Source organism: Aspergillus ruber (genome assembly GCF_000600275.1).
Source record: "Aspergillus ruber CBS 135680 unplaced genomic scaffold scaffold00003, whole genome shotgun sequence".
In the NCBI taxonomy this organism is placed as follows: Eukaryota; Fungi; Ascomycota; class Eurotiomycetes; order Eurotiales; family Aspergillaceae; genus Aspergillus; species Aspergillus ruber.
Genome location: NW_024467299.1, coordinates 1,120,448 through 1,147,672, shown reverse-complemented (window position 1 = coordinate 1,147,672; position 27,225 = coordinate 1,120,448). Strand labels below are relative to the sequence as shown.

Below are 27,225 nucleotides of genomic sequence, written 5' to 3'. Positions count from 1 at the left end.
AGCATAATCTACCGTATGATCGTATATCTAGTGTGTTTCAGACTCTATGCAAGAGAATTGCTTTTGCCGCCAATTCCTTTGCTTAATGTCATTTCGGGCCAGAAGTACGTGCGTAGCGAACTGTCACTGGCTGTGGTGTTTTTCCGAGACTGCTAGGAATTAGCTTAATACCAGGACGTCCAACCGCGGCAAATGAATATCGCACAGCGCACTGTATGCCGTAAACCCGTATTGATTATTCTGGCACGGCAGATCGCTCCACACGGACATGCACTCGGAGGGCAGCATCGGCCATCGTGCGGACTTGAGCCAGTTAAAGTTAGCGAGTGTGCATATTGTCGGGCGGTTCCTCGGACAAATGTGGTAATTCTGCCTCTACTGTCAAAGTCTGTGTAAAAAGTCTGTAGGTGTATTCCGTACTATGTACAGAGTAGGGTCCAGTACCAATGATCAAGGTTATATGCTCCGACCCATAACCGCGACTGCCGCCTGTCTTGATTTTCTGGGTCCATCTAATCTGATCTGATTCGGTATTTAATTGTGTTAAATTCTTTTCTTTTTCTGCTATTTTTTCTTTTTCTTTTCTTTTTCTCTTTTCCCCTCTGCGTCATATGGATGTTCATTCTGCAGTAGCGCCAGGGGCACCACTCGCACTTCCTTACCTCATCTTTGCTTCTCTAATGGAAATCAGAAAATTCCACAGACTTCTCTGCGGATGATGCTATCTGTGGCTTGTTTCTTCTGCTGATCGTGCTGTTATTTTCTTTTCTTCATCCCGCACGATCCTCGAACCCCTCTTCTGCTGCCGGCACACTTACAGAGTACTCACTCGATTCCTCCGGTTTCTAAACGAGTCAATCTCTTTTCTTTTTCCAACTCTAATCCTCGTTTCCTTCCGGTCTAATTCTGGTTTGCGAGGCTGACCCTCTTCGTCTGCTGGATCTGCTCAACGCCTCCTCCCCCCATTCGCAAATCGCCCCACACGGTCTGCGTGCTAGACCTGTATACTAGAATACGCACTTCTATAAGTACCAGCCCGTCCGGCCTTTGGGGAGATCACTATATCTAGCCAGACTGGTCATGCCCTTCGTTTGCTTTACTTGAACACCGGATACAATATGCCCTGCGTCGTTACAGCCATGGCCCAACTTGAACAAGGTCAACCCAAGGTCCTCGACATGAGCCCGGTACAACCCACTGTCGATGCCGCCGCGAAGAAGCGCAAGCGCACTCGCAAGGTCTACACGGACAAGAAGTTTGTCTGCAGCCATGAGAGCTGCGGGAAAAGTTATTCTCGTGCCGAGCATCTCTACCGTCATCAATTGAACCGTACGTTCCCTCCCCGGTGTATTCCGTACAACGCTAACCCCAACAGACACTCCCAAGCAAATCTACCGGTGTGATTTCCCCGATTGTTACCGGTCTTTTGTGCGTCAGGATCTCTGCATCCGCCATCGGGAACGTCACACCACAAGAGGTTCCCAGTTGCAAAAACGCGATCACTTTGCTCAGGCCGCTTCTCACCATGGAAAGCCATTGGTCCCTTCCAACGTCCCCTCTACCACTCCTCCTACCACACTGCCCTCCTCCAGCATCCTGCCCGCTACAAGCAACCCACAAACACCATCAACGGTGCCTCTGGGAACTTACCACTACATGCCCGACTATCCTTTCTCCCGGCCTCAGAGTTCGACCAACTACACCCTAGCTTCTCCTGCCGCTCAATCCACTGCATCTTTCCCTCCGTATGGCCCGGTTAGTGACCGCTCGTCATCCCATACTCCCATTAGCGATCTGGGGCAGGATCCCCAGCAGTTTGAAACTCCTGTGTCGACGACTACCACATCACAAGCAATCCCTACCTCGTACCAGCCTTTTTCGGCCCCCGATATGAACGCAACCTCCTTTAATCCGACCACGACTTACGACTCCCAGCCGGGTATGACCATTCCCGTCACCTACTCTGATCTCTCTCTGGCTACTGCCACCGCTCCAACACCGACCACCCTGAGTGGCCTCGAGTCCAGCGTGATGGCTCCCGGGCCAACAGTAAGCGATGCCGGTTTTGACCCCATGTCTCCCTGTGCCTACCCCATGTTTGGCGGCGAGACCTACAACCGGTCTCCGTTTGCCATGGGGGATGACTTTGCCGCATGGCTGTTCAACGAGCCTGGTCAAATGGCCACTCCTCCTCCATCCACAACCTCACCGTCTCTGGGGGGCTTTGCGCCATTGCCACCCCCCGTGGCCCCAACGCCAGCAACAACCGGGATGATGCCAGGATACCTTGACACAATGCAAATGTCGAATTCTTTTTTAGTGAACGACCCTGGCTGCCAGGGTTTTTTAGTCAACAACATGCTGCCGACGCAGCAGCATCCTATGAGTGTCACCAGTATTCTGGACACTGGGCCACCACAGGGTATCCTATCGGGGGAGAAACGTCAGGACTTGCTTCAGTTGATGTCCATCCGCTTCAACGAGGCAGCCTATTCTGCGGCGGCCAAGCGTAAGGACTCGCTGATGGATGGTAACCTGGACGATGATCAGCATGTCCTCAGCCCACGCATGATGCAGACATACATCGGGTCTTACTGGTACCATTTCCACCCCCAGCTGCCCATCCTGCATCAGCCTACTTTTGCCACAGACGAGACGCCTAACCTGCTACTCCTAGCCATCATTGCCATCGGGGCGGCCACGATGGACAAAGTGCACGGGTCTGTGACTGAGGCGTCCGCGCAATTGGCCGATTTTATTTCCTGGCACCTGCGATGGGAGCTTTTCATGGACGCTGACTTCCGTCCACCCGCGAAGCTCTGGATCTTCCAGGCTTTGCTTTTGCTGGAAGTCTACGAGAAGCGGTTTTCTACCCGGGCTCTTCACGAGCGGGCTCACATTCACCACGACACAACCTTGACTCTGATGCGTCGCGGCAGCTCCCTTATTGGAAAGGATGCGTGTGGTAACATGCACGAGGGCGGTCACTCACGATCTGGGTCGACTTCGACGGTCGCTGATGAGTCGTGGTCGAACTGGATCAAGGCCGAAGGCACTCGACGGGTTGCATTTGCTGCGTTTGTGCTGGACTCGACGCACGCAACCATGTTCGGACATTCGGTCAAGATGGTTGCTCACGAGTTGCGACTGCCCTTGCCATGCGATGAGGCTCTCTGGTCAGCGAATAGCTCTGCAGAAGTAGCCCGGATGCAGTCCAGTCTGAAGGCCAACGGCGTCAGACCTGTCCTGTTCCTGGACGGGCTGAAGAAGACACTCAACGGTGAATCTGTCCGGACCAACGCGTTTGGTCGAGCAATCCTCATGTCCGGACTTCTCAGCGTCAGTTGGCACATGAACCAGCGGGATCTGCAGGTCAGTTCCCTGGGAGTGCCGCACGCCCTAGGCGGCCGGGACAAATGGCGCTCGTCGCTGGTGCGAGCATTCGATAACTGGCGGCGCGACTACGACGAATCCCTTGGACAGGGCTCACTGTTCTCATACAATGCCCACCGTCTCGGCGCGGAGGACCCCGTGCTGGATTCACGGGATGCACTGCACGCCCTGGCACATATGGCCTCACACGTGGACATTGTTGACTGCCAGATCTTTGCAGGTGCTGGACGCCTCCTCGGCCGGTCCATCACAGCGCGGGACCACAGCGCCGCGGGCGAAAAGATGACAAGCTGGGCAGCCAAAGCTTCCGCACGGGATGCAACATTTTACGCTCTAAAGATTCTTTCCAAGTGTCTCCTTCCCGAACAAACCTCGACCTTCTGGTCCAACGAGGTTACTTCCACATATTCCGCCCGCGACGACTACCTCCTCAACCGTCCTTGGGTGCTTTACATGGCAGCCTTGGTGGTGTGGTCCTACGGCTACGCGCTGGACGGTCCGCTGGGACCAGTTTCACTGAGCACTAAAGCGGAGCAAGCAGCCGACATGCACTCATTCCTACGCCGGATCGGTGGCGCGCGGGATCCGAATGAGCTGCAGCACATGGGCGGACGGAACCAATGTTTGGGACTGTTGATGATTCTGCGGGACAGTTTCGTGGACAGTCGGTGGGAGTTGATCCAGGAGGCGGGAGAGCTGGTTGGGTGTTGTGTTGGAAAATTGAGCAGTGTTTAAGGTGCTCCGGACAGCCGGACAGTTTGATTCTTGGATGTATTATTATTTATTTCTATACCTGTACCTGTACTATATATCTTAAGTAATGATGAGATTACGATGTCTGTATTCTGTGCCCGAGTAATGTCTACTAGTAAGTCATGTATTGTATGCCTGAGGCCGAGTTGAGGCTGTAGATCAACAAAGCGTTTCCCCCCCAACGGCAGCCCACTTGGTTTATCTGATAACTCGACTATCGCTGTCCTTTTCTCTTCTCTCTGTTCTTACTATCACTGTCCTATCACTGTCCTGTGGAATTGGTCAATTGCTGTCTTGATATTCAGTCTCTGTTGATACTACCTACCTTCACCACTCAATTACACTACTACATTTTCTTACACAATGGTACGTTCCCCTGAGTGAATGACATGCAACAGAACAGAACCAGAGAACGAGAGCATTCCATGTACCACGCAAGGAAGCAGCAGAGTAGTCATCGTTACCCAGTGACACTCAACACCCGCTCCTGCATTGTTTTTGGTTGCTCCCGTATCCCTGGTTCTGTTATGTTCCTTTCCCTGTTCCGTTCCCTGTCACCACCACCTCTGTTTCCTCATCACAACCTCATCCGTCCACCTCCACCTCCACCACCAACATCAAATCATCGAATCTACTCCACGAGAAGAAGAAAATGTCCTCACAAGAAGACCAGTCCTCCACCAACTACAAAGAAGCCTTTTCGCTCTTCGACAAGCGCGGCACCGGCAAAGTCGCCCTCGAGTCGCTCGGCGATCTGCTCCGCGCTTGTGGCCAGAACCCGACCTTGGCAGAGATTGCTGAGTTGGAGAAGGGCATTGGTGGTGATTGTACGTCTCCAAACTATCCAGATTGCGCTGTTTATACTAGTGATGAGAGTATGGGCTAACGGATGATGGTGGGCGGCAGTCGACTTCGATGCGTTCTCAAAGGTGCTGAGTCGTCCCGGTGGCTTCCGCGACCCTGGCGAGCCGGAGGAATACTGTCGGGGTTTCCAGGTGTTTGATAAGGATCTGACTGGGTTTATTGGTGTGGGACAACTTCGTTACAGTGCGTCCCCTCTCTCCATCCCTGGAAGGTAAAGGCGATCGGTGCTAATACGCGCAGTTCTCACAAACCTCGGAGAGAAAATGTCGGACGAAGAGGTCGATGAGCTGCTCAAGGCGGTTGATACTAGTTCGGGAGAGATTAACTATACCGGTACGTTTACTCCGCTTTGGGCCGAGACGAGCATCGCTAACTGCAACGCGACAGACCTCGTTCGCACTATCCTGGCCAACTGATTTATGATACCCACACGAGCTACGGAGTATAGGACATAATGCATTCAATGGTTTATCGTTTATTATCCTCGTAGCAATAATCATTCCCACCCACTCCATTCCTGGTCCATAGCCTTCACTTTATCTTCATCGCCCATGGCACCGGTTTCCACCAGTCCCCCAGGTAGTAAATACACTACCTTCGCCCCTCCCCCTTCACCAGCTCCCTTATCATCTGTATGTCCTAGAAAGTGCACATCGTCCAAAAAATACCCAACAACAACCCGACACCGCCCACACCGCAGAAACAACCTCTTCTCGAACCCATCCTCGCGCCGTACCAGCGTCGCCTTGCGGTCCGGTATACTCGTACTAAGCAGGATGGAGTAATGCTTCACCCCTTTCGTTCCACGATTCTGGTCCGTTTCATCTTCGTCGTCATTGGTAGTCGATTTCGGGAGTGGGAGGATTAGCGCGGCGTCGCGGGCGGGATCTTTTCGGCGGGGCAACAAAGATAAGGAACGTGTTGTCGCGAGGAGGAGGTGGTTGCAGAAGCGGCAGTGGTGGGTTTTTATCGGGAGGGGCTTGTTTTCTTCGAGGTTGGTGAAATTTTCGGTTTGATCTTGCGAAAGGAGAGGGGTTTGGTCTTGAGTAGTGGGGGGATGGGAGTCGGACATTGTGTGCGTGTTGTCTGTATCGTCGTGATAACAGGTTAGAGGATTGAATAGAATTGAATATGGTATGGATGCTTGTTCGATTGTCATATCTTATTTTGCTTGAGGCTGCTAGGCGGTGAGCTTATCGATAGCTCTCTACAACTAGCCTGACACTACTACAATATTCGTGTTGCGACCAAGGGACCGTAGCTCAGTCTAGATACAGGGGCCAAGGACAGGCCTAAGCCAACCCCATATCCTTGTAAAACGCATCCGTCTTAGGCTCCCTCCCCAAAAACTCCGTCAACGTCTTCATCTCATCCTGACTCCCACCCTTCTCCAGCACCGTGTATCTATACCGTCTACCAGCAGCCTTATCCATTGGCTCATCCTTGAAGATCGTATAGAACATATCCGTCGAGTATACCTGCGAACTCAAGTATCCATAGTAACCAGCATCATACCCACCGATGAGATGGCCAAAGGTCGCTTCGCCGTGACCCCATTCATCGCCAAGGCCGATGGCCTCGGGCCCGTCCATGAGGGTGATTTGTTTGCGGAGGGTGTTGTAGGTTGTTGAGATGGGTAGTTTCTGAATGTATTCGTGGGAAGAGGGTTCGTGGATGGTCATGTCGAAGATGCCGAAGTGAAGTTGTCTCAGGTTGAAGAGCGCGTCGTTGACGTGTTTGGTGCGGATGAGGTTGGCGATGATGTCGTCGGGGATTTGCTCCGGTGCTTCGGTGGAAGTGGACGCCGCTTCCTGCCAGCCGGCTTTGTATTCTGGGGAGAGGGTGGAGTAGTGCTTGCTCAGGGATTTGAGCTGCGAAGGGGTCCAGCACCAGTTCTCGAGCATCTGGGAGGGAGCTTCGACGAAGTCACGGACGGTGTTTGTGCCGTGGAAGCGCGACCAGATTGTCTTGGAGACGAGATCGTGGATACCATGGCCGAGTTCGTGGAAGAGCGTGACGACTTCGTCATGCTTGAGGAGGCTGGGCTTTTTGGCACTGGGCTTGGTGAAGTTGCAGACTAGGGCTGTGGCCGGGTAGCGGCGGTTGCCGTTGGCGTCGATGTAACCCGGCTGCAGGTTGAAGTTGGCGGCGTGGCCGTATTTGCCGTCGCGGGGGAAGAGGTCCAGGTACAGGTAGCCGACAAAGCCGCTGCCTTCACCCTTGTCGTTCCAGACACTGAAGATTTGCACGTCCTCGTGCCACACGATGTCGTTGCCCTTGCCTGTGGGAGCAATCTGGGCACGGTCTTCGCCAGTGATCTCGACGAACTCGAGTCCGAACAGCTCCTCGAAGATCTTGAGCATACCCGCAATAGTAGTCTGCAGCGGGAAGTACTCGGCAATCTGCTGCTGGTCCAGCGAGTACTGCTGCTCCAGCATGAGACGGTCGTAGAACCGATGGTCCCACAGGTAGTAGCGACCATCGAACGATTCACCCCGAGCCTCGTAATCAGCCTTCTTCAGAGCCAGAAGCCCATTGATCTCCTTCTGGCCACCGCCAGCCAGACGGGTGCGCAGGTCGCCCAGGAAGGTGTTGACGGTCTGCGGGGTCTTGGCCATCTTGTCCTCGATGCGGAAGGCCGCATGGTTGGGATAGCCCAGGAGACGAGCAGCCTCGTCACGGAGGACAACGGCTTCCCGGAACAGAGGGGCGTTCTGGTTGCACTTGTTCTCGTTGGCGATCATCACCTGCTTCCGGACCTCGGCGTTCTTCGCGTACTTCATCGTAGGGAAGAGATCGGGGTACTTGAAGGTTAGCCGGAGCTTGCCTTCATTCTCACCCTCGCCCTTCTTCAATTCACCGAGGACGTCCTCGGGGACGCCGTCGAGCTGCTCACGGGTAAACCAGATACCACCATTCTCCTCATTGAGGTTCTTCTGGAACTCAATGCTAATCTGGCTCAGACGCTTCTTAATCTCCTTGAACCGATCCCTCTTCTCACCAGCCGGAAGACCCAATCCATTACGGATATAATCCTTGTGCTCCTTCTCCAGCAACCTTCTCGACTCAGGATCGAGAGCCTCACCCTTCTTCAACGCCGCATCAACCAACTTAAACACATCTTCACGCATAACAGTCTCAATGAAAAACTCATCCATCAACTCCTCGGCCTTGGACGAAGCATCCCTCAACTGCTGCTCAGTCGAAACAGCCTGGTAGAAGCCGAGAATGTGCGACTCGAGGGCCATGACATTCTCATCCTGGGCGAGCGGCTTCATGACCGAGGCGAAAGTGGCCGAGTCTGGGGAGACCTTTGCGACGACGTCATCCTGGACTTTGCGGGAGGATTCGATAAGGCGCTTTGCATCGTCGACGATGGACTGGGCGGTTGCGGTAAAGATGGGAGGGGCTTGCGGTGGTTTGCGGAGGTGGTCGGGGGCCATGGTGGAGGTTGTTAGGAGACGGCGGAGGTTGGTTAGAGCTGGGGAGGTTGTGGTTGATACTCGAGAGCCACGGATATGGCTCCAGATGGAGGATAGACGAGTGGTGGGGGAGGAGAGTCGGAGCGGGGGAGCCACGGTGACGAGGAGAATGCCCACGAGTAGAACGAGGGCGTGAATGAGTAGACGAGAGCGAATGGTGATGGATGCGGGGTAGTCGTGTATTATGTACGGAGTAATACGTGGCAGTTTCGTCGTGCAAGAGGATGAGGGTGTCGGAGGTTAGATCCTGACTGATACTACAGTGGATGTCGGGTCGAAATGTTGCTCTCCGTTGCTCTTCGACCCACTGAACTCCGCTCGATGGACTTCTTCCGTTTTCTACAGTTTCATCCCAGTCTACAGAATACAGAGTACGGAGATTGTAAAAAAAGGTCATATACGTAGCGTCATCAAGATTAACTATCTAATCCACGGCTTTTTTGGGACAGTGTCCGAACATGCGTTTTCTCAATCGTTATGTGCCAACCAACGCCGAATGAAACTCCATCCCAATACACAAACACGCCATGAGTGCAAACAAACAATGATACAAGGGATCGTGAAGATAAAATCGTCACATATATATAGATGAGATAACGAAATCATGCGGCATCGGCCGTGGGAATGGGCTCAGGGATCTTGGTCACCTGCTCGCCAGCCCGGACAATACGCTGTCCGGTAGCATCCCGGACATAGTCGCTGCTCTCCTTTTGAGCGCGCTTCCAGATCTCGACTTCGCAGCCACCGCGGATCACACCTACCCGCATGGTGGAGAGCAGGTTGTGGGCGGCGTTGGAGTGGTAGTAGACACCACCGTTGAACATGGCGGTAGCGTCCTTGCCAATACCGGAGTTGATCATGGCCTTGCCACCGGGGTGGTCCTTGATGAAATCAGTCACGTCGTGTACAACACCGGCAATGGCAACGAGGCCACGGCCGCTCTTGGCCTGCTCGACATAGTCATCCCACTCGAGAACAGGGAGCTGGTCCAGAGGAACACCCCAGTCGAGTCTGGAACGCTTCTGGTCAATCTTCTTCTGCAACTGCTGCAGACGGCCCTTCTCAATCTCGTTGGAGCGGAACTTCTTGAGGTCATAGGCCAGACCCAACGACTTGCAAATCCAGATGGTCCACTTTGTGGGGTCATACTGGTGCCACTCAATGGCGTTGCGGTAGTCGGAGGGGAATTCGTGGTGGAAGTTGTGGTAGCCTTCGCCGAGGGTGGCAAAGGCAGTGATCACATGGTCACGGGGGGAGTTGCGGTCGTCAAAGGGTTGCTCACCCAGCCAGTGGGCAAGGGAGTTGACGCAGAAGGTAGCCTGCTGGACGAAGAAAATGCGGAGGATACCAGCATAGACAAAGCCACCCCACCAGTCACCCCAACCGAGACCAGCAACCAGCATGGGAACAGCCAGACCCATCCCGAAAACGACCTTGAGGTAGTTGCGGTGTTGCCACACAACGACGGGGTCTTCGTTCAAGTCGGTGATATCGGTACGGCCAATGCGCTTGGGGTTCTGCTTCATGACCATCCATCCCAAGTGGGAGTAGAGGAGACCCTTGCGGACCGAGTAGGGGTCCTTGTCGGTGTCGGTATAACGGTGGTGAGCGCGGTGGTCACGAGCCCACCAACGGATGGAGCCCTCGACGGCACCACCTCCAACGGCGGCGAGCCAGATACGGAGCGGAAGGGTAGCGGAGTAGGAGCAGTGAGCCCAGAGACGGTGGTATCCTGGATTGTCAGTTAGGATGGCTAATTCAAGAGTGAGTTTCGAACAACATACCAGCAGTGATTCCGAGACCGGTGAAAAAGTAGTAGGTGACAGCCCAGATGGCAGTCTTGAGCTGCAATGGCACCCAGAAAGCCTGAATACAGCCATAGACCGGAATTCCCAAGATGAGGAAGACGTTCAACCAGTTGACATGCTTGTACCAGTTCTGGCGAGTCAAAGGTGTATCGGCGATATGGACCTTCTTGGAGTCGGTAGCCTTAGGGCGGGTGTCTACCTTGGCCGACATGGTGACGGATGAGACACCTGTTAAGATATCTTTACTCTCAATGCCAAAGATGGTGGTGGACAATCGAAGAGAGAGAAGAGAAGACGAGGAGAAGAGTAGAAGAAAAGTAGAAGAAAAGTGGAGGATAAAGGATTGACTGGTGGGGACTGACTGAACACGGCGGACGGTTGGGGATCTATAGCGGAGGAGACCTGTGAAATCCGGATTTATATGCCACACCAACACCACATCCACAAGTAATTGACACAAGAAGAAGAGAGTGACAGTGGCGAATTATATACTCGGTGGTCGAGCAGCCAGAATCAGGGATCCGAGGATATTCTAATCATTTTTGTATGGAATCCCTCACCATGAGGTTATTCAGGCCCTTGCAGCACAGCCCCTGATTGGCCCGCCGGGGATCCGTTGGGTCCCCAACGCTTTCGGCCGCAGAAGGCGGTCTCTCAACTCATCAATCTTGATTGGTGGCTCTTCTGCCGCGTTGGCCACTCGGCCGTTTCCATTTTAGGAAGGGCGGTGATCTCACCAGCCTTATCGATAAAAGATATCCCAAAATACGGGTTCCGGCATTGTTGAGTATGTATTGGACTCCGGAGTACTCCGCGAGGATACTCTCTATAGGATGATAGGATATTGTACTACACTATGCAGGAACCATACATGACTTTCGAGTCTACGGGTAAGCAGGCCTCATTGGCTACGCTTATTTATTCTTTTTACTAAGACTTGTGGAGGGTATCCCCGCAGAGTTATCCAAAACCAGCATGTTTCCCCGGAATGCCACAAGTATGTGCTACGGAGTATGGAGTACACATCCCACACTCAAGCAAAAGTAAGCAACTGTCTAGATCTGTACAGAGTACAGACTAGGACCTCGGAACCCCGCGCCCCGTCACGCGCGATCCCGGAGGAATCCGCTGATAAGGCCATCCGCTTATCTGATTACACCGCCGTATTCGATCGCTTTATGTATTTATCCTGAGTATCTATGTAGGAACTCTTTGCTATAGTATAGCACAGTGGGCAGTGTATGCCAATTGCAGGTATGTATATAAACCACGGGCTCCCAGTCTCCCCGCCAGTTCTTGATCCAGAAAATATCAATCATGGATCTCGATCACTATCCCAGACGTTCCTGGCCAAACCGCGCCAGACGCATCCTCAAGGCATTCACCACTCGCGAAGGCATCGTCGGCGACTATGACTACGCCTACCTCTTTACTCCTCGCATCCCTTTTACCAAAAAGTCCCAACAGTCGGCTCCCTTTTTCGGTCTCGATGATCAAGTCCCTGTTCTCTTGGCTTTGCTGTTGGGCCTGCAACATACCCTGGCCATGTTGGCTGGGGTTATCTCGCCTCCTATCCTGCTGGGGGGTTCGTCGGGTGCGAACTTCGGGACCGAAACGTATCAATATCTCGTGTCGACTTCGCTCATTACGTCTGGGCTGCTGTCCCTGATTCAGATGACGCGGATGCATATATGGAGGACAAAATACTTTGTTGGAACTGGGTTGATTTCCGTGGTGGGATGCTCATTTGCGACTATCACTGTTGCCAGCGGTACGTTCAGCCAGATGTACTCATCGGGATATTGTCCTGTCGATGCCGAAGGAAATCGTCTGCCATGTCCACGTGGATACGGCGCACTGCTGGGTACATCATGTCTGTGCTCGTTGCTCGAAATCGGCCTGTCCTTCCTGAGTAGCAAAGTATTGAAACGCCTCTTTCCGCCGCTTGTCACTGGCCCTACCGTCCTTTTGATCGGTGCCTCGCTCCTGGAAACTGGTATGAAAGATTGGGCTGGTGGTTCAGGGAGCTGTGGAAATGATCCGGCCAGTCGTGCTCTGTGTCCCAGTGCAGATGCTCCACATGCTCTTCCCTGGGGCAGTGCCGAGTTCATCGGTCTGGGGTTCTTGGTCTTTGTCACCATCATCATCTGTGAGCGGTTTGGTGCGCCTATCATGAAATCCTGCGCCGTCATCATCGGACTCCTAGTCGGATGCATTGTCGCAGGTGCCTGCGGGTACTTTGATCGGTCTGGAATCGACGCCGCCCCAGTCGCCTCGTTCATATGGGTCAAGACGTTCCCTCTCACCATTTATCCGCCGCTGATATTACCATTGTTGGCTGTATACATCGTCGTCATGATGGAATCCATCGGCGACATCACAGCTACCTGCGACGTCTCCCGCTGCGAAGTCGAAGGCCCCGAATTTGACTCTCGCATCCAAGGCGGTATCCTGGGTAATGGTATCACCTGTCTCCTGGCCGGCCTATGCACACTCACACCCATGTCCGTCTTCGCGCAGAACAACGGCGTCATCGCGTTAACAAAATGCGCCAACCGCAAAGCCGGGTACTGTTGTTGCTTCTTCCTGCTGATCATGGGCATTTTCGCCAAGTTCGCTGCTGCCCTTGTGGCCATTCCAAGTCCAGTTTTCGGTGGTATGACGACTTTCCTCTTCTCGTCGGTTGCTGTCTCTGGCATTCGTATCATCTCCTCTGTGCCGTTCACCCGACGCAATCGCTTCATCCTCACTGCTTCTTTTGCCATCGGTATGGCTGCCACTTTGGTACCGGACTGGTTCTCGTACGTCTTTACATACAGCGGCGACAACCACGGCCTGACAGGCCTTCTCGATGCGATAGACCTAGTCATGGAGAACGGCTTCGCGATCACCGCGTTGATCGGATTGGTGTTGAACCTCATCCTACCCGAAAATCTAGACGAAGAGATGGCCATCATGAACGCCCAGATGCAAGCTCCAATCAGCCAGGAGAATAAGAACGAGTCTGAGCCGTCGAGAAGTAAAGCGGAACCGGAGACTTCTAGTTCTGTTGCTGTATAGATAAAATTTTGCATTGGATATATACAATGAATACCCTGTCACGTTATGTCAGCATGAGTCTGTTAAGTTAGTTAAATAACTAGTTAACTAGTATGAAACAGTAGTGTACATACCTATTCTCCGGGAACCCTCTCCCCCGGCGCCAACATCTTAATATAAAAGTGCTCCCCGGTCTCTAGCACGGAAATTGGATCATCCACCGAAATCCTAAACCCTATCATATGGTCAGCCAGCAATTCACCAAACACAGAAGCGGAAGAACTACTCTCCACAGCCGGGACAAGCTGCATCCCCAAACAAGCATACGTCAAACACCCCGGATCAATCCTCCGATATCCCCTCAGCGTCCGGTCCGGCTCACTAGGATGCTTGACCCCAGTATCCGGATCAACATTCGGCAACCGACACCTCACCGTGCGACAGACCGTGTGAATCTCAACACCACCACCCGCACCACCAATCCCAATCCTCTTCCAGTGATCCTCCTCAAAAGCCCCCGGACCTTGAACGATGATATTCGCGCGAAACCGCCGAATACTCAGCCGCGGGATATCAGCACAGCGCGAGCCTACATCTCGCACGCTGGACAGGCTAAGGAGGTGGATTGGGTAAGCGTCTGCGAAGCCGGTGACCGTTTGGAAGCCTAGGGTTTGCTTTGGGGGTGCGCAGCGGAAGATTTCGCGGTGGTGAGAGGGATTTACACGGAAGAGGGTTAGTTGTGAGCCCGAGTCAAAGCCCAGGTAGTCATAGAGAGAGGAGGGGAGGTGGTGGGCGTAGTTGTAGGCCATGGGGAAGTCTTTCCAGATTTTGACGGGGGTGTTAGGGTACGATGAGAGGTTGTCTGGGGGTGGTGAGAGGGGAATTTGGAAGGAGTGCTCTTTGGATATGACGCCCAATGCTATTCCCAGTTCCCCCAGGAAAGACATGGCACCAGAGAATGTCCGCGGGTAGGAGATAACCATCACACCCTCAGATTTCACCTCATCCAAATCCGGCGCATAACTCCCAACCCTAGAATCAGGCACCCAAACCTCCGACCTAATCAATGCCATTCTCTCAAACCGCTTATCACGAAGCGTCCTCGCCGTCCAATACGGTTCAGCATCCTGCTGCTTAGGCACAACATACTCCGCAAAACAGAATTGTCTGTCATACTTCAAACCCGTAGGCACAACATCAGATACATTCAATTCGACGCCAGCGCAGCTCTTGATCGGATATGTGAATAGAGCTTTGATGCGCCATGAAGGCTTGCCGTTGGGGTCGTGGTGCGTTTCTGGGACGCCCTGGGCGTATTTGGGGGAGTGTTCGTCGTGGAGGTTGCTTTTTTCTGGGGGGAGGTTTAATTTCCGGCAACCTTGTGGTTGTTTTTGTTTTTGTTGGTGTAGGTTGTGGTTGAGGATGAGGAGTGGGAGTATACATAGGATTGTGATGAGTGCAGCATCCTGGAATTTGGGAAGTATGTCGAACATCTTCACCGCTTGCACTATACAATCCGGCTTCAATAAATATTAGAAAGTATAATTGACGTTATATGCTTAAAAAAAAAAAAAAGAAGAAAATGCCAATTTAATGCATAAAGCTTCGGAGCGGAATCGGAGGATCCGCATTTCCTTTTTGGGACTCTCGGCTTCGCGTTATTCTCACAACTACGAAGGCACCGACGCGAGGTGCCAGCAGCATAAGGTCTTGACCAGATGTTGCAGAACTAATATGAGGCTGCTGGGACTGCAATGAAGTCGTGAACAATATCTGAGCTCTCCCAACCGGTCGTCACGTCGTCTGCCATCATGAGCCAACATGATATTTTGGGGCTTGCCAGTGAGGAAACTCGTAAGTCGCAATTCCACCTAATAAAAAACATCGTGAATGTATTATAACAGCAGCAGATCGCGTAATTCCCATTTCGGCATCGCAATCTCTACACGCGTCGACCGGCGGCGCGTCTGCCACTGCGAGCGCGATTTCAACAGGTTTATCGAGACTCGATGGGGCCCTCTGCCCACCTTCTAGGGAGGATGCTCTCGGGTCGAACACTTATACTCCCAAAGGGATATGCTGCGGTCAGGTTACGGAGGTGTATGGGCCTCCTGGCGTGGGGAAGACGTCGTTGGCGTAGGTCTGCTCCTTCTGATATGGAAGTGTTATCTAACATGACTGTAGATTGAATACGGCTGTCAATGCCCTTTTGGATGGACGGAAAGTGGTCTGGATTGGTATGCAGTGCGATGACTGGTCTAGCTCCCCTGTTAACATACTACAGATACCATGTCTCCTCTACCAAGACCGCGTGTCAGGAAGATGCTCCGGCAGGCCTTGGAATCCCGTGAAGGCGACAAGTTAGAAGACCTGATCCAAAACCTACTTTACTTCCGCACCAAATCCCTCCCACATCTCCTCGCATTACTATTCCGTCCACCCAAAGCATTTCCCCCCGACGGCACCTCACTCCTGGTAATCGACTCAATATCAGGCCCGTTCCCCTCCTACTTTCCCAACCCAACAGAACTACGAGCCCATTTTGCCCAATCAGACATCACCGACAAATCAAAAATCCAATGGCTCATGAACCGGCGTTGGAACGTGGCAAGCGATCTAGCCAACCAATTAATGAAATTAGCCACTACTCACCGATTGGCGGTGCTTGCTATTAACCAGACACATACTAAGATCAAGGGTCAGCCGCGTGCGACGCTCTGTCCTGTGTTGTCGGGTGGAGCATGGGAGAATTGTATCTCTACGAGAATTGTGCTGTACCGCGATTTTTATGCTGTGGTGGACGGGGATTTGCCTGTTTTGGTTAATGCACGCTTCGCAGAGGTTATGAAACGGTCAGGGAGAATTTTGGCGTCGAGGTTGGAGGAGAACATTGTTCCGTTTGTTACTGAGTTGGTGAGTTCTCTTCGGATATATGCTGCCGCAGCCAACTGATTGTGATGCAGGATGGCCTTCGTGGGATAGAAAAGAAACAACCCCCCAGTGCTACCCCGCAGGTAGCAGAATCACGCGAGCTTCCAACCCAGCCGGCAAGTCAACCGGCGAACCAACCCGGCGAACCAAGTCAAACGCCTAGTCAACCTAGTCAACTGGCCGGCCAGCCAGCAAGCCAAAGAAAGCGAAAAGTTGATGAAATCGCGGACAGCGAGGATGACGAAGATGACTCCGATGAGGACTATGGATGGGCCGAGGACGATGTTGCCCTGCTCCAATCAGAGAAACAATAACTTGTTCCTTTTGGTTTGTTTTGGATTATTGTGTTATTACATCAACGCCTTTTTTTGGTACGCTGAAGTTTGATATCCTGTTCGCTATGATACAGCTCATGAATCATTCTGCCGCTGCCTCTCTACCCAGGTAGAAATCTGCTCCAGGCTCGAATTCTTGCCACTCGACACACCCTGCCGTACCGTTTGCGCCGTCGACTCCGGGGTATGAACCGGCCTAGCATCGAGCAGATGACTGGACGATGCAACAGAAGTGCCCACCGGGTTCAACGGCAACCCCGGCTCCTCAAAAACCAACTGCGTAGGCAGCCGCTCACCACAAACAACATCAACCAACTTACCCAACACAGCAAATTCAAGCTTCAACTTGATACTATAAAACATGCCCTTGAGTGTGATCTGCAATGCATACTGATTCGCATACTCCAGCGCCAAAAGAATCAAATCCAAAAGCAGCATGACAACATTAATCCCAACAAGCCGATGCATAATCCTCCGTTTATTCTCATCCCACCCCAACTTCAGCAACCGAATCGTTTCCCAGATATAAATCCCCGAGATGATCAACTCCTGCACTGTGAACCCAGTCATCTGAATCTTCTCCATGATATTATATCCTCGCACAAACTCTCCCGACCGCACATTCTGCGCATTCGACCCATATGTAAGCACCGTGGTGGGGATATGCAGAACCACGAAATTCACCCAGATCATAATCAGCACTTTCCGCAGCAGCCGTTCGTCCCGGACGACCAGATGCAGCCGCGAATACAGCACCATCGACTGCCCTGTTACCATGCACCACCATCCAACCGTCAGTAGCGATACGCCGAGGAATGGGCTGTACGTGGAGAAGAACTTGAAGAGAAACCCCAGTGAGTATGGGGTGACCCCTAGACAGGATGAGACTAGCAGGCTCCAGAAGTAGAGGCCGCGGTAGCGGCGGAAGGTGCAGAAGATGAGGATGAGGAGCTCGGTGGCATTGTACCAAGAGATGGCGATGAACGTTGATAGTAGGATTTTGTATCCCGGGGCGTAATGGTAGAGGGAGCCGGTTATTTCATTGATGGGGTTTGGGGGGGTCATTGCCAGTGGTGCTTTCAAGGTACTATCCTGTCAAGAAGAAAGAGTAGGCAGGGGCATATTTTGTAAATATTGATGGGCAAAGGGGCAAAGGGCGAAGGAGGTCAACAGATGCTTTTCATGTTTAAAAGAATGGTGATACAATCACACAACAGGTGACATTTGTCGAGATCAAGGAGAAAAAGTAAATAAGATCAGCACCTGATCTGTTTCAAATCGGCATGTTTGGCCTGTGAGCTGTCACACTCAGGCCAGAATAAGATGCGGCCCGGGATGAGACCATTGGACCTGACATGTTCCAGCCAAAAAGATGTACATATTGAATTTACAACAAAAGACTGCAATAATCATTATCATTCAGACCAAGCGTCATTTCATTCTGTGGTGAATGTCAAACCCGCCCTAAGTCAAGTCGCACTGCTATGGTCATTCATCGCAGTTGATTACTTGGTGGAACCTTGCCAGACTCAACAATGGTCTATTTATACTACAAGGCACAACAATAGGCATCATCAATCATAGATGGCTGAGATAATCCTCAATCTGCTCCTTCGTCAACTTCCTAAACCGCGGTCCCCGGGCCCCCTCAACACCTTCGTAGCCCAGCAGGCTATCGGCAGGGTCACCAACAATGCCTGAGAAAAACAAGGTTAGCACGTGGCTTGAAACACGAACGCACTGTACATTAGGTGCAACTTACCGAGCTCTATTGTGTCACCGTTCATTTCACCCTCAATGCTCTCCTTCAGAGTCAGCAGAGCAATATGAATGGCGTCTTCAAGCTCCAGCTCTTCGGTGTACCGCTTCTCAAGGAATGTTTTTGCGCTGGTTGCGTGCTTGCCAATGGCCGTCGCCTTCCAGGGATAGTAACTACCGCTGGGGTCAACCTGATACAAGCTTGGGCCGCCCTTGAGAATACCCCCGGTCTGGCCAGTCGCCTTCTTGACATCATCTTCATCGTCACCCCGCTGAGCCTCTCCTGTGTTGGGCTCAACACCCTCATCCCATCCTGCAATCAACAAGCTAACACCGTATGGCCTGACACCACCAGACTGTGTTGCTTCTTGCACGACACGGGCGACATCTTGCACGAGAATCCGAGTCGGGGGGTATTCGTTGTAGATCCGCTTGTAAGCAGTGTGGGAAACCTTCCGTGCCTTATCAACAAGAACACGGTAGTCGGGACCCATTCCCGCATAGACCATGCCAATGTCCGGTGTGATCAAGGAAATCTTGGAGAGGGAAGGAGGATCAATGAGCGGCGATGATGACTTCTTTTCGGTAGCAAGCACAATTCCGTTCGTTGCTGTGAAAACCCAACGCACTGATGTTAGCTATCTCAAGCTCTCCCGATGAGCTAAATGTTATAATACCTTTGATTCCGATAGCAGTGACACCCTGGTTGACGGCGTTCAAGGCATATTCTGGACACAATGAGCAGCTGTATTACAATGACGACAACACAAACGGTGAATTACCAATCTGCACCAGCTTCCCGCTGCAAAGTATCGTTAGCAGATGCCCACCTCCAGATGATCCGGGAGCTCATCTTACCTGGGCGAGAAGGTGGTCAACGAGAACGAGTAACGGTCCGCCATCGAGACAACTCACGGCCTCCACTAGCTTAATACGTGATAAGAAATAAAAAAGAAGTTCAGTAAGAACAACCAACACAAATAGAGATGAGGCCTGAGGGAGTTTGGAGTGAAGCTGCGCTCTGGCACTGGCGACCGGGCGTTGACGCAGTACCTCTGGTTAGGTAAGGTGGTGCCAAGCCGCGCCTGGGGCGGTGAGCCACGATAGCCACGATAGGCGAGCGGCTACTCGTCCCTGCTCCTGACTAAGCAAATTAGCGCAGTTCCATTCTCGTCTCTCCACTTCCACCATGAAATTTTCCCAGCTTCAGTTCACTTTCTTCGCTTCCCTCCGTGCTCGGTGACTGTTTGAAAACAGCTGCTAGAGCTCAATGACCGACCTGTGCTCAATCCTGACTTGCTATGTTGTGACATTATAATTACTTGACCGTGCAGGCACAAAATGGACTTGCAAAGTGAGCCACGCTGGCAGTGGCCGTCAAGCTCCTCTGCTCCCTCGAGCTCAGAAAGCCCTCGGACTTCTGATCCTCCCCCCGACCCCGCAGAGACAAGCGATACTGCGAACCCGGACAGTTTTAGAAAGCACTACGGACCCCGTGAATGCCGCATCTGCTTGGAGACCGTCTACCCGACCTTTCATCCCCCCTCTGAGAACCTGCCGGGATTCCTTCAGCCTAAGCCGCGGGTGGTATATGAGTCCTCCGATCCGGAATCTGGTCGGCTTCTTCGACCCTGCAGATGCAAGGGGTCCTCGCGATATGTTCATGAGGGTTGTCTTCAATCGTGGCGGCACGCAGACCCGGGCTACGCTAAGAGGAACTACTGGCAGTGCCCGACTTGTGGGTTCCAGTATCGTTTGGAACGTCTGAGGTGGTCGCGTTGGATCAGTAGCGCCATGACCCAAATTACATTGACCTTGGGAATTTTAGTGCTCACTGTCTTCTTGCTTGGTTTCGTTGCTGACCCAATCATCAACCTTTACGTGGATCCCGTGGACACCATATATCATGTCGAATATTGGGAGTCCAGCCTTGGCAGTGATGCTAGGCAAGATGCTCCAAGTTACACTTGGATAGAACACTTTGCGAAGGGGTTTACGTCATTGGGGGTCCTGTCTTTAATCAAGACACTCCTGGGGTCATTATCATGGCAGATATGGGTACGCAGCTCGACTCTCAACGGAAGAAACTCCGGCAGGAATCGAGCGGCTTCCATAAGCTGGATTATGATTGCGCTTGGTGTTCTGACTTTCCTTGCGGTAAGCTAGCTCACGCCTTGTGCCTTTTCTGTCACTAACAAATCGTAGGCTGTTTATAAGGGTGTAAGAAGCTGGAGCCGAAGGACTTTGGAAAAGGCAGGGGAACGCGTCATGGACGTCCCGTTACCTGATGATGAGGACGAGGACGAACAGGCTCCCTCGTCTAGCGACACCCAAGGACCATCCAAAAAGGATAGCTAGGAGCGCTTATCTTTTGTATGTTTCTTGTTCCATATTGACCATCGCACTACTTTAAGTTGTCACGATTCATTCAATGGCGTGCCAATTAGTCAATTTGCGAAGATAAACAGGTCCTTCATACCTTGAGCATTGCTTGGGAGTCGGTCGGCTGGCTGAACGTTTTGTTCTTCCTTTCGTTCGGTCTCCTTTACCTAGCGTGCTCTAAGGGGGAGGACTCGCCGTGGTTTTTTCGATCGGTATGGAGCGCTCCTTCAGTGAGCGTTTCTCGGATTGAGTCACGGTACAGTCGCGTTATAGTAGTTTAATTAATCGTTAGTCGAATACATATGTATCCTTGGTTATTGAACTATCCTTTTCACTGGTAAATCCTAGGATTGTAGCGTGGCCCAAATTAGTCGCGACTGATGTATGACAGAATACCATCTGCTTCCGTATGTCAATGCCCTCGCTCTTTTAAATTGTATCCATGTATCTTACAGTCTGCTTTTCTGCCCCAAAGCTCTTTCAACAATCTGGCGATGGCATCTCCATGGTTCCTCGCTCGCAATCGACAGCCTTGCTGTCCACGGACGAGATGGCTTTCGACGAATTCGACCACTACGTGCAATTCAACGGACAAAAAGACATCTTCCGTAACCAACCAACCATAAGAAGCATCCCTCTTTCGTATATCCGTTCTAGCGTAATGTTCATCGCTCAATCTATCGTTGATTGTTCAGTGTGCGCCTCGATTTAGGGCTAGCCTGCGGTCTTAAGGCCAAAATAGAAAAAGGGAAAGGGAAGTGGAAAGAGTATTCATCGCCGTTTACTATTGCAATTCCACACGATCCTCATTCTAGTAGAAACTAAACGTAACCTGCGGTTTCGCGGCGCGCTCCATACCAGATTAGGGCTTGTCACTGGAACCACTGTTTCAAAGAGATAGCTAAGGACTTGAAGTAGAAAAGAGATTTACCATTAAAGAAATTACTATGTCTGCATAATCACCCAGGAAAATAGGACTGTTTGTGACAGTAAATGTAAATCAAGGAGCATTTTAAAATGGATTGCAAACTCATACTCACAGCAGTGAATGAGAACCCCTCATTTAGATGTGATTTTTCTCATGCTTTTCCCTTTCTCTGTGGTATCTATACCTTCTTCTTTCTCTCCTATCTAATCATCCTTCATCTTACTCAAACTTTGTGCAATCTCCACCGTTAAGTAAGTTTACCCGTCCATCCATTACTCGAAGAGGTAAGATGGATCAAGATATGCTCGAGTCCAGCTCTGCTGGCACTAACACTGGCTCCTCCCACACAACTGAAAGTCCACTTCGCGTTCCCACCTACGAAGACCTGTTTCCTGAGAGCCTTGTCGCGGATGCTGCTTTTCGCGTGTTTAGCTACGCTAGGCAAGAGGCGGCACTGACCCCTCCTCGTCCTTGCTCGCCTATTCAGCCCGTGCCCCTGAGCATTGATCCGCAGAGGCTGGGAGAGTATCGCCAGTCGCTTGCTGGCTTGCTGGCGAGTACGTTGGAGGGTCTCGCGCTTTGTGAGGCTCAAGCCGTGCAGGAGAACGATGATAACTACGACGAAGACTATGACGAAGAGAGCGACTATGGTTCCGATAAAGCTGTTGAAAATCGCGAAGGTAGCTGCCAGCTCACCGACGAGGAGGAAGGCAATGACCAAACTGATTCTGTCAGCTCTATCCAATCTTCTATCGAGACTCCTGTTGAGTCCACTGTTCAGTCTTCTGAGCCCAAGACTGAGCCGTTCCCTGATTATGACGAGACTTGCGAGTTGTACCCGCCCGTCGACTTCGTCCAGCACGAACAGGCCTACAAATACGCCATCTCCAAGGTCGTCGAGGAAGTAATCCGCTTCAGAGAGGTTGATCCTTGTATAGCCAATCCGAGCTTCTCCAGCAGTGATGACGAAGACGAACATCGCCCTCTACTTGCGCCGATCGAAGAAGACGAAGCTGAGGAGCAGAGTACCGTCAAGCAGGTTCCAAGCGGCATCTATGAAGCGCAAGTCCCTAACGAGCCAGCCTCAAACGCTTCTCCACCCTCTGGGATGTATGCTTCCCGCGAAGAGTCCGACAAAATGCGCGTCGTCGATGACATGAGACGTCTCCTCTGCAGTCAGTGTCTTGGCGATGGCCCTCGAGGCGTCTTTCATGATTTCTCTTACTTGATCATCCGTATGGGGGAGATCCTATTCCGCAATAAAGACAGTTCTCCGTTGCACTTCATGTCTGCTGGAGCTACCTACGACATCAAGATGATTGCTTCTGTGATTACGCGCTATCTGGCCGTCGTCGACGCTCGTTTGGTTGAACTGCTTGACGTCGGTTCTCACGTGCACTACATCCTGGGCGAGGTTTCGAGGGACATGGGAGTTAACTTCTTCATTCGTTATCGTCGCATGCTCCATGTGATCTTAGGGTAAGACCTTCTCCACCCATACACCCCAAGAGAGGCACTAACGCCGTGCAGAAGCCAGCTCCGCAAAGTAACCCCCATCGAGAAGACCCTCCTAACCACCTTCCTCGACCTATACGACAACTTCGTCTACACCTCCTTCCTCAACACCCGCAACCGTCAGTTGCTTCTGGAGGACATCGTCGACATCGAACGCAACGAAGTCACCCGCATCCTCGTCGCCCTGTGGGATATACTCTGCCGCGTCATCGAGGGCTATGACCGCTACTTGAATCTCATGGAGGGTATTGGAATCGAATACTTGGATCCTCTCATCGAGCAGATCGAGCAGTATCTGCATCCTATTCGTGGTAGCGAGAGGGAGCGGTGTATTAGGGCGCAGCTAGATGAGGGATTTGAGCGGTACACGGAGGCCAATGTTTCGATTCTAAGGCCGGAGGATAGCTTTTATCCTTGATTCTCTTTGTTTGGGTTGGTCATTTACGGAGGGAATATTAAAAACTAGTTATGAGATATGATCGATGATGGATGATTTGTTTATGGGATGTGGATTTATCTTTAGAAATGTCATGTAATTTAATCAGTGAAGGCTCTCTACTTAATGGAACCATGGGACAATGCTTCTTTCTTTATTCAAACCCCAGGTCTTTATATCTTGGAGCACTGCTTTAGAACAGCACCGTGTAAATTGGAGAGAACGGGAGGACAAAGCACAGCTACACCGCCTAGGGCTCAACGTAAACGTATAAGCTCACACTACGGACTATCATGCCAGATTCATCGAACATAATAATTCAACTTCAATAACTCTAGAAGACTTAACATCGAACGACGCAAAACGAGATTAGAAATCTTGTAAACGTTAGCTCATATGAACACGAAAAGATGGTCGAGCAGGCAAAGTATGAAAATTTTCTCAGATAGCAGTTGGACTGATTGTGTGTCCTCATTATAAAATTGGAACAGGTCTGTGTGAAATCATGCTTCATCATAGAAGTGAAGGGTGATAGGGGAAAGGGGATGTAAGGGAAAGACTCACCATGAGTATTAGTAGAGCAGCGTGCTGTAGATATCGAGATGGTCATCATGCTAGCCAGCTAGCATAACAGCATTTCGTTTCTTGTCAAGCAGGCAGAGTCTGGCGGTCACTGTCGGAAAGAAAGCAACGTCGAATCAGGACTTGGAAGCCATTGACCCCTGGAACTGAACGGGTCTTATCCAGAAACCCCAATTCAACCTGGTAAAGACATGTTGGAGCAGATTCTGAAGGGAAGAAAAATTCCGCGAAGAAAAGTCGAGTGACGCCAGGCGGTGAGCAGGCAGAAAACATCGCTAACGGACCAACCAGACTCCGTACAGGAACAGGAATAGCGTGACGGAAGTTTGCATGATTTGCAGAGACGATCCTCACCGCCTAAAAAATGTAGATTTTCGGCGGCATTTTTTCTGGAATTGTCGGCGAAGGAACTGTATCTGCGTTGATTTGATTTGTTTTCTGTCGAATATTTTTTGTTAGTTCTTTTTTTGAAAGGTTCACTCTGCTATTCTTCTTTTGATACCCCTTAGTATCCGTTGTCTAGGTAAGCAGCCTGTTTACATTTTCTCTTCCCCCGCAGATATACGTCGATGCTGACTTTGCGCCGCTTCTTGTTTGCAGACCGGATACCTTGTACTCGTCGCTGTTTCTATTCGAGTTTTGGATAATTCAACAGACAAAATGGTTGACGCTCCTGAAATCCCGCAGCAAGAAAGTGTGTAGGACGAATAATACCATTGGGGTTGCTCATCTGGGGCTGATTCCAATATAAACCTAAAGTTGCATGAGTTGCTGATGCGTCGTTAGCTCCCGGGAGATCACCCTTCCAGAATGGTGTGAGAACGAACGGTCGTGCTTTCAACTCCCCCAACTGGCGTATGAAGGGAGAAGAAAGCCCCAATGTGGAGGGTCAGGGTTCTCCCAAGCCCAGGACAAGCACCTCCAGACTGGCTTTCAGCAGACCAAGCCCACACGTTCCCCATGCTATCTCCGAGGGCCGACGTCTTTATGTCGGCAACATGCCTTATACTGCCAAGTCTGAAGATGTGGAAGCCCTGTTTACAGCGGCGGAATTCTCCATGTATGAACCTTGACGTGTTCTGGTCTTATGAATGATCCCAGACTGAGTATTTCATAGCGAGCGTATCGACATTGCGATCGATCCTTTCACGGGCCGAAACCCCTCCTACTGCTTCGTTGACCTGCCGACAAAGGACCTCGCTGATCGGGCAATGGTCGAATTGGACGGCCATGACATGCTTGGTCGCCCTGTCAAGATTAAGCCCGGTGTGGTGAAATCTCAGCAACAGCGCATGGATGGAGAGAAGGGTCCACTATTTTCCGTCGACCGCTGGAGGCGAAATGACACTCCTACTTTCGCCAAGGTGAACAGTGACTCGAGCCGTCGTCTGTACGTTGGCGGTCTGCCCAAATTGACCGACCACGAAGCTCTCAGCATCAACATCAACAACTTCTTCAAAGATTACGAGGTGTACGTATATCCCCTTTCTATGTCGCACGGAAGATCCTTTGAGATACTAACCCTGGTTTCTTCCTTTAGTGAGAATGTCAGCAAGCTGTTTACTCCTCACCCCTCCAAGAGATTCGAACCCGGTGACCACTACTACCTTTTTGTCGACTTCAGCACTGTCGAAGAGGCTCAGGAGGCCATGAACACTATGAATGGCAAGGAGGGTCCCTGGGGCGCCAACCTTAGGGTCCAACGAGCCCGGGGAGAGACATGGAGGGACGAGAGAAGCAAGATGCCTTCTACCGAGACGACTGAGATCGCTGCTGCCGACGAAGTTTCTGTATAAAATACCTTGAGTGATTACCGATTTTACGCCTACCACCGGTTTTGATGGGATAAACGCAAAAGCAAAAAAAGTTTTGGGTCGTTGCTTTCCCAACAGGATGGCATTCCTGTGTGTTGCTGCAAAAGGACTACATCGCAATCTGATCTTCGTGTCAATAGCGAGACGAAATCGTGGGGAAAGGCGGCTGCTGTGCTTCGTTAATACCAGGTCTGACGTTTTGTTCATGCCTGTCATGCATGATGCTGCAGGTACCTGTGGCCTTGATCCAGCGAAACCCAGATGCCGGTTGGAGCATCACCTCTGCTCGATTTCATTGGTTTCAAGCAACAGCATTGGAGGAAGGTAACGACAGGTTGGGAGTTTTGGAAATTGGGCATATTTTAACGTTTACCATACTCAAAAAAGCGTGATGATCATTAGCGAACAGGATAATCTTGCATGCAGATTCATACATGTCAGTTCCGAACCGAGCATTCTTAGTAGTAATCTTCCCCTCCTTTTGTCCAGTGGATATACCGAGAGTCCATCCATTCCTCCGTAAACCAAGGACCCTGGTCCAATCGGCACCATTCCGATGATCAATCCGGGCAGACTGGTACCGTGTAAACCCCCGAAGACAAGAAGTTCTCGGCCTTTTACGTCTAAAAATCAGTAAATGAGGGGTTTCTCTTGGTTGAGTCCGGGGTTGAATATTCAGCATCTCCATCTCCACGGGCTCGATTTTACCCGAACGAAAAGGGAAAATCACGTGGACCTTCCAGCGATCTTGGGCATCATCCGATTTGATGTGAATTATTCACTGCTTTGTCTGCAGTTGTCTATTTTGGTTGGATTCTTTCTTTCTTGTCTTTGTTCCTTTTCTTCATTTCTGTTCTTCTCTTCCTACCCCTCTATCCTCTTTATATCCCAACCATTGTCTCTTGTCCGGGTCGTGCTTTCCCACGGCATGACGTCTGTGCTGTCCTTTCTCCTTCTTCGTCCTCACCGCATCCACCACCGGGGCCTAGTCCTTTGCTAGAATAATCCCTGAATTATCTTGTCATTTCTTCCTCTACAGAGTACACCAGCTGAAGACTCTCTCAAAGTTGCTAGTTTGAGGCAGCCGGATCTGTCTCGTCCGTCCGGTGGAGCATTCGACTACGCTCAATAGTTTTGAGTCGCTGAAGCATCGCCCAAAAAAAATAAAAATAAATAAAGAGGTGCATAATTATTCCTGCTAATAC

At 51.3% G+C, this 27,225-nt stretch overlaps 13 protein-coding genes across 13 annotated transcripts; 7 read left to right on the top strand and 6 right to left on the bottom strand.

The window, feature by feature from the left end:
- Nucleotides 1-1,178: 1,178 nt before the first annotated feature.
- EURHEDRAFT_512897 (putative C2H2 finger domain protein) lies at nt 1,179-4,128 on the top strand (the record flags this gene model as incomplete). Its single annotated transcript, XM_040786106.1, has 2 exons — nt 1,179-1,329; nt 1,376-4,128. 2 exons carry the CDS (start codon nt 1,179-1,181, stop codon nt 4,126-4,128), a joined length of 2,904 nt encoding a protein of 967 aa, XP_040642408.1.
- Nucleotides 4,129-4,362: 234 nt separating this feature from the next.
- EURHEDRAFT_409052 (putative cytokinesis EF-hand protein Cdc4) lies at nt 4,363-5,484 on the top strand. The gene is made up of 5 exons (XM_040780991.1): nt 4,363-4,512; nt 4,820-4,973; nt 5,053-5,193; nt 5,251-5,343; nt 5,398-5,484. The coding sequence occupies exons 1-5, from the start codon at nt 4,510-4,512 to the stop codon at nt 5,424-5,426; spliced, it is 420 nt and encodes a 139-aa protein (XP_040642407.1). The 5' UTR covers nt 4,363-4,509; the 3' UTR covers nt 5,427-5,484.
- Nucleotides 5,485-5,506: 22 nt separating this feature from the next.
- EURHEDRAFT_448310 (uncharacterized protein) lies at nt 5,507-6,082 on the bottom strand (the record flags this gene model as incomplete). The annotated part of the gene is made up of 1 exon (XM_040783733.1): nt 5,507-6,082. One exon carries the CDS (start codon nt 6,080-6,082, stop codon nt 5,507-5,509), a length of 576 nt encoding a protein of 191 aa, XP_040642406.1.
- Nucleotides 6,083-6,302: 220 nt separating this feature from the next.
- Nucleotides 6,303-8,453, bottom strand: EURHEDRAFT_374773 (M3 family metallopeptidase; the record flags this gene model as incomplete). Its single annotated transcript, XM_040778681.1, has 1 exon — nt 6,303-8,453. One exon carries the CDS (start codon nt 8,451-8,453, stop codon nt 6,303-6,305), a length of 2,151 nt encoding a protein of 716 aa, XP_040642405.1.
- A 412-nt stretch (nt 8,454-8,865) lies between these two features.
- Nucleotides 8,866-10,684, bottom strand: EURHEDRAFT_409050 (stearoyl-CoA 9-desaturase sdeA). The gene is made up of 2 exons (XM_040780990.1): nt 10,277-10,684; nt 8,866-10,224 (listed from the first exon to the last, which is right to left on the bottom strand). The coding sequence occupies exons 1-2, from the start codon at nt 10,509-10,511 to the stop codon at nt 9,095-9,097; spliced, it is 1,365 nt and encodes a 454-aa protein (XP_040642404.1). The 5' UTR covers nt 10,512-10,684; the 3' UTR covers nt 8,866-9,094.
- Nucleotides 10,685-11,471: 787 nt separating this feature from the next.
- EURHEDRAFT_409049 (nucleobase:cation symporter-2 family protein) lies at nt 11,472-13,571 on the top strand. The gene has a single exon (XM_040780989.1). It carries the CDS (start codon nt 11,618-11,620, stop codon nt 13,358-13,360), a length of 1,743 nt encoding a protein of 580 aa, XP_040642403.1. The 5' UTR covers nt 11,472-11,617; the 3' UTR covers nt 13,361-13,571.
- On the bottom strand, nt 13,474-14,832 carry EURHEDRAFT_448509 (MOSC domain protein; the record flags this gene model as incomplete). The annotated part of the gene is made up of 2 exons (XM_040783746.1): nt 13,474-13,574; nt 13,626-14,832. The coding sequence occupies 2 exons, from the start codon at nt 14,830-14,832 to the stop codon at nt 13,474-13,476; spliced, it is 1,308 nt and encodes a 435-aa protein (XP_040642402.1).
- Nucleotides 14,833-15,150: 318 nt separating this feature from the next.
- EURHEDRAFT_374769 (uncharacterized protein) lies at nt 15,151-16,584 on the top strand (the record flags this gene model as incomplete). Its single annotated transcript, XM_040778680.1, has 5 exons — nt 15,151-15,193; nt 15,250-15,475; nt 15,524-15,576; nt 15,624-16,252; nt 16,303-16,584. 5 exons carry the CDS (start codon nt 15,151-15,153, stop codon nt 16,582-16,584), a joined length of 1,233 nt encoding a protein of 410 aa, XP_040642401.1.
- Nucleotides 16,585-16,680: 96 nt separating this feature from the next.
- EURHEDRAFT_448781 (uncharacterized protein) lies at nt 16,681-17,670 on the bottom strand (the record flags this gene model as incomplete). Its single annotated transcript, XM_040783761.1, has 1 exon — nt 16,681-17,670. The coding sequence occupies one exon, from the start codon at nt 17,668-17,670 to the stop codon at nt 16,681-16,683; it is 990 nt and encodes a 329-aa protein (XP_040642400.1).
- A 513-nt stretch (nt 17,671-18,183) lies between these two features.
- Nucleotides 18,184-19,265, bottom strand: pre8 (proteasome core particle subunit alpha 2; the record flags this gene model as incomplete). Its single annotated transcript, XM_040786105.1, has 5 exons — nt 18,184-18,302; nt 18,368-18,973; nt 19,041-19,091; nt 19,146-19,165; nt 19,222-19,265. 5 exons carry the CDS (start codon nt 19,263-19,265, stop codon nt 18,184-18,186), a joined length of 840 nt encoding a protein of 279 aa, XP_040642399.1.
- Nucleotides 19,266-19,704: 439 nt separating this feature from the next.
- Nucleotides 19,705-20,721, top strand: EURHEDRAFT_448034 (RING finger domain protein; the record flags this gene model as incomplete). The annotated part of the gene is made up of 2 exons (XM_040783712.1): nt 19,705-20,520; nt 20,569-20,721. The coding sequence occupies 2 exons, from the start codon at nt 19,705-19,707 to the stop codon at nt 20,719-20,721; spliced, it is 969 nt and encodes a 322-aa protein (XP_040642398.1).
- A 1,241-nt stretch (nt 20,722-21,962) lies between these two features.
- On the top strand, nt 21,963-23,606 carry EURHEDRAFT_399963 (uncharacterized protein; the record flags this gene model as incomplete). Its single annotated transcript, XM_040779969.1, has 2 exons — nt 21,963-23,152; nt 23,204-23,606. 2 exons carry the CDS (start codon nt 21,963-21,965, stop codon nt 23,604-23,606), a joined length of 1,593 nt encoding a protein of 530 aa, XP_040642397.1.
- Nucleotides 23,607-24,612: 1,006 nt separating this feature from the next.
- EURHEDRAFT_409042 (RNA-binding protein) lies at nt 24,613-26,496 on the top strand. The gene is made up of 5 exons (XM_040780988.1): nt 24,613-24,729; nt 24,807-24,900; nt 24,993-25,266; nt 25,324-25,677; nt 25,747-26,496. Exons 2-5 carry the CDS (start codon nt 24,867-24,869, stop codon nt 26,000-26,002), a joined length of 918 nt encoding a protein of 305 aa, XP_040642396.1. The 5' UTR covers nt 24,613-24,729; nt 24,807-24,866; the 3' UTR covers nt 26,003-26,496.
- The last annotated feature ends 729 nt before the right edge of the window (nt 26,497-27,225 follow it).

Bases quoted from the DNA above. Each gene is read 5' to 3' on its own strand.
- EURHEDRAFT_409052 (XM_040780991.1), top strand. The intron at 4,974-5,052 runs GTACGTCTCCAA...GGTGGGCGGCAG, and splicing joins GAAGGGCATTGGTGGTGATT to TCGACTTCGATGCGTTCTCA. The intron at 5,344-5,397 runs GTACGTTTACTC...GCAACGCGACAG, and splicing joins GGGAGAGATTAACTATACCG to ACCTCGTTCGCACTATCCTG.
- EURHEDRAFT_409050 (XM_040780990.1), bottom strand. From the start codon at position 10,511: ATGTCGGCCAAGGTAGACACCCGCCCTAAGGCTACCGACTCCAAGAAG. The intron at 10,225-10,276 runs GTATGTTGTTCG...CTGACAATCCAG, and splicing joins CGGTCTCGGAATCACTGCTG to GATACCACCGTCTCTGGGCT.
- EURHEDRAFT_409049 (XM_040780989.1), top strand. From the start codon at position 11,618: ATGGATCTCGATCACTATCCCAGACGTTCCTGGCCAAACCGCGCCAGA.
- EURHEDRAFT_409042 (XM_040780988.1), top strand. From the start codon at position 24,867: ATGGTTGACGCTCCTGAAATCCCGCAGCAAGAAA. The intron at 24,901-24,992 runs GTGTGTAGGACG...ATGCGTCGTTAG, and splicing joins TGAAATCCCGCAGCAAGAAA to CTCCCGGGAGATCACCCTTC. The intron at 25,678-25,746 runs GTACGTATATCC...TTCTTCCTTTAG, and splicing joins TTCTTCAAAGATTACGAGGT to TGAGAATGTCAGCAAGCTGT.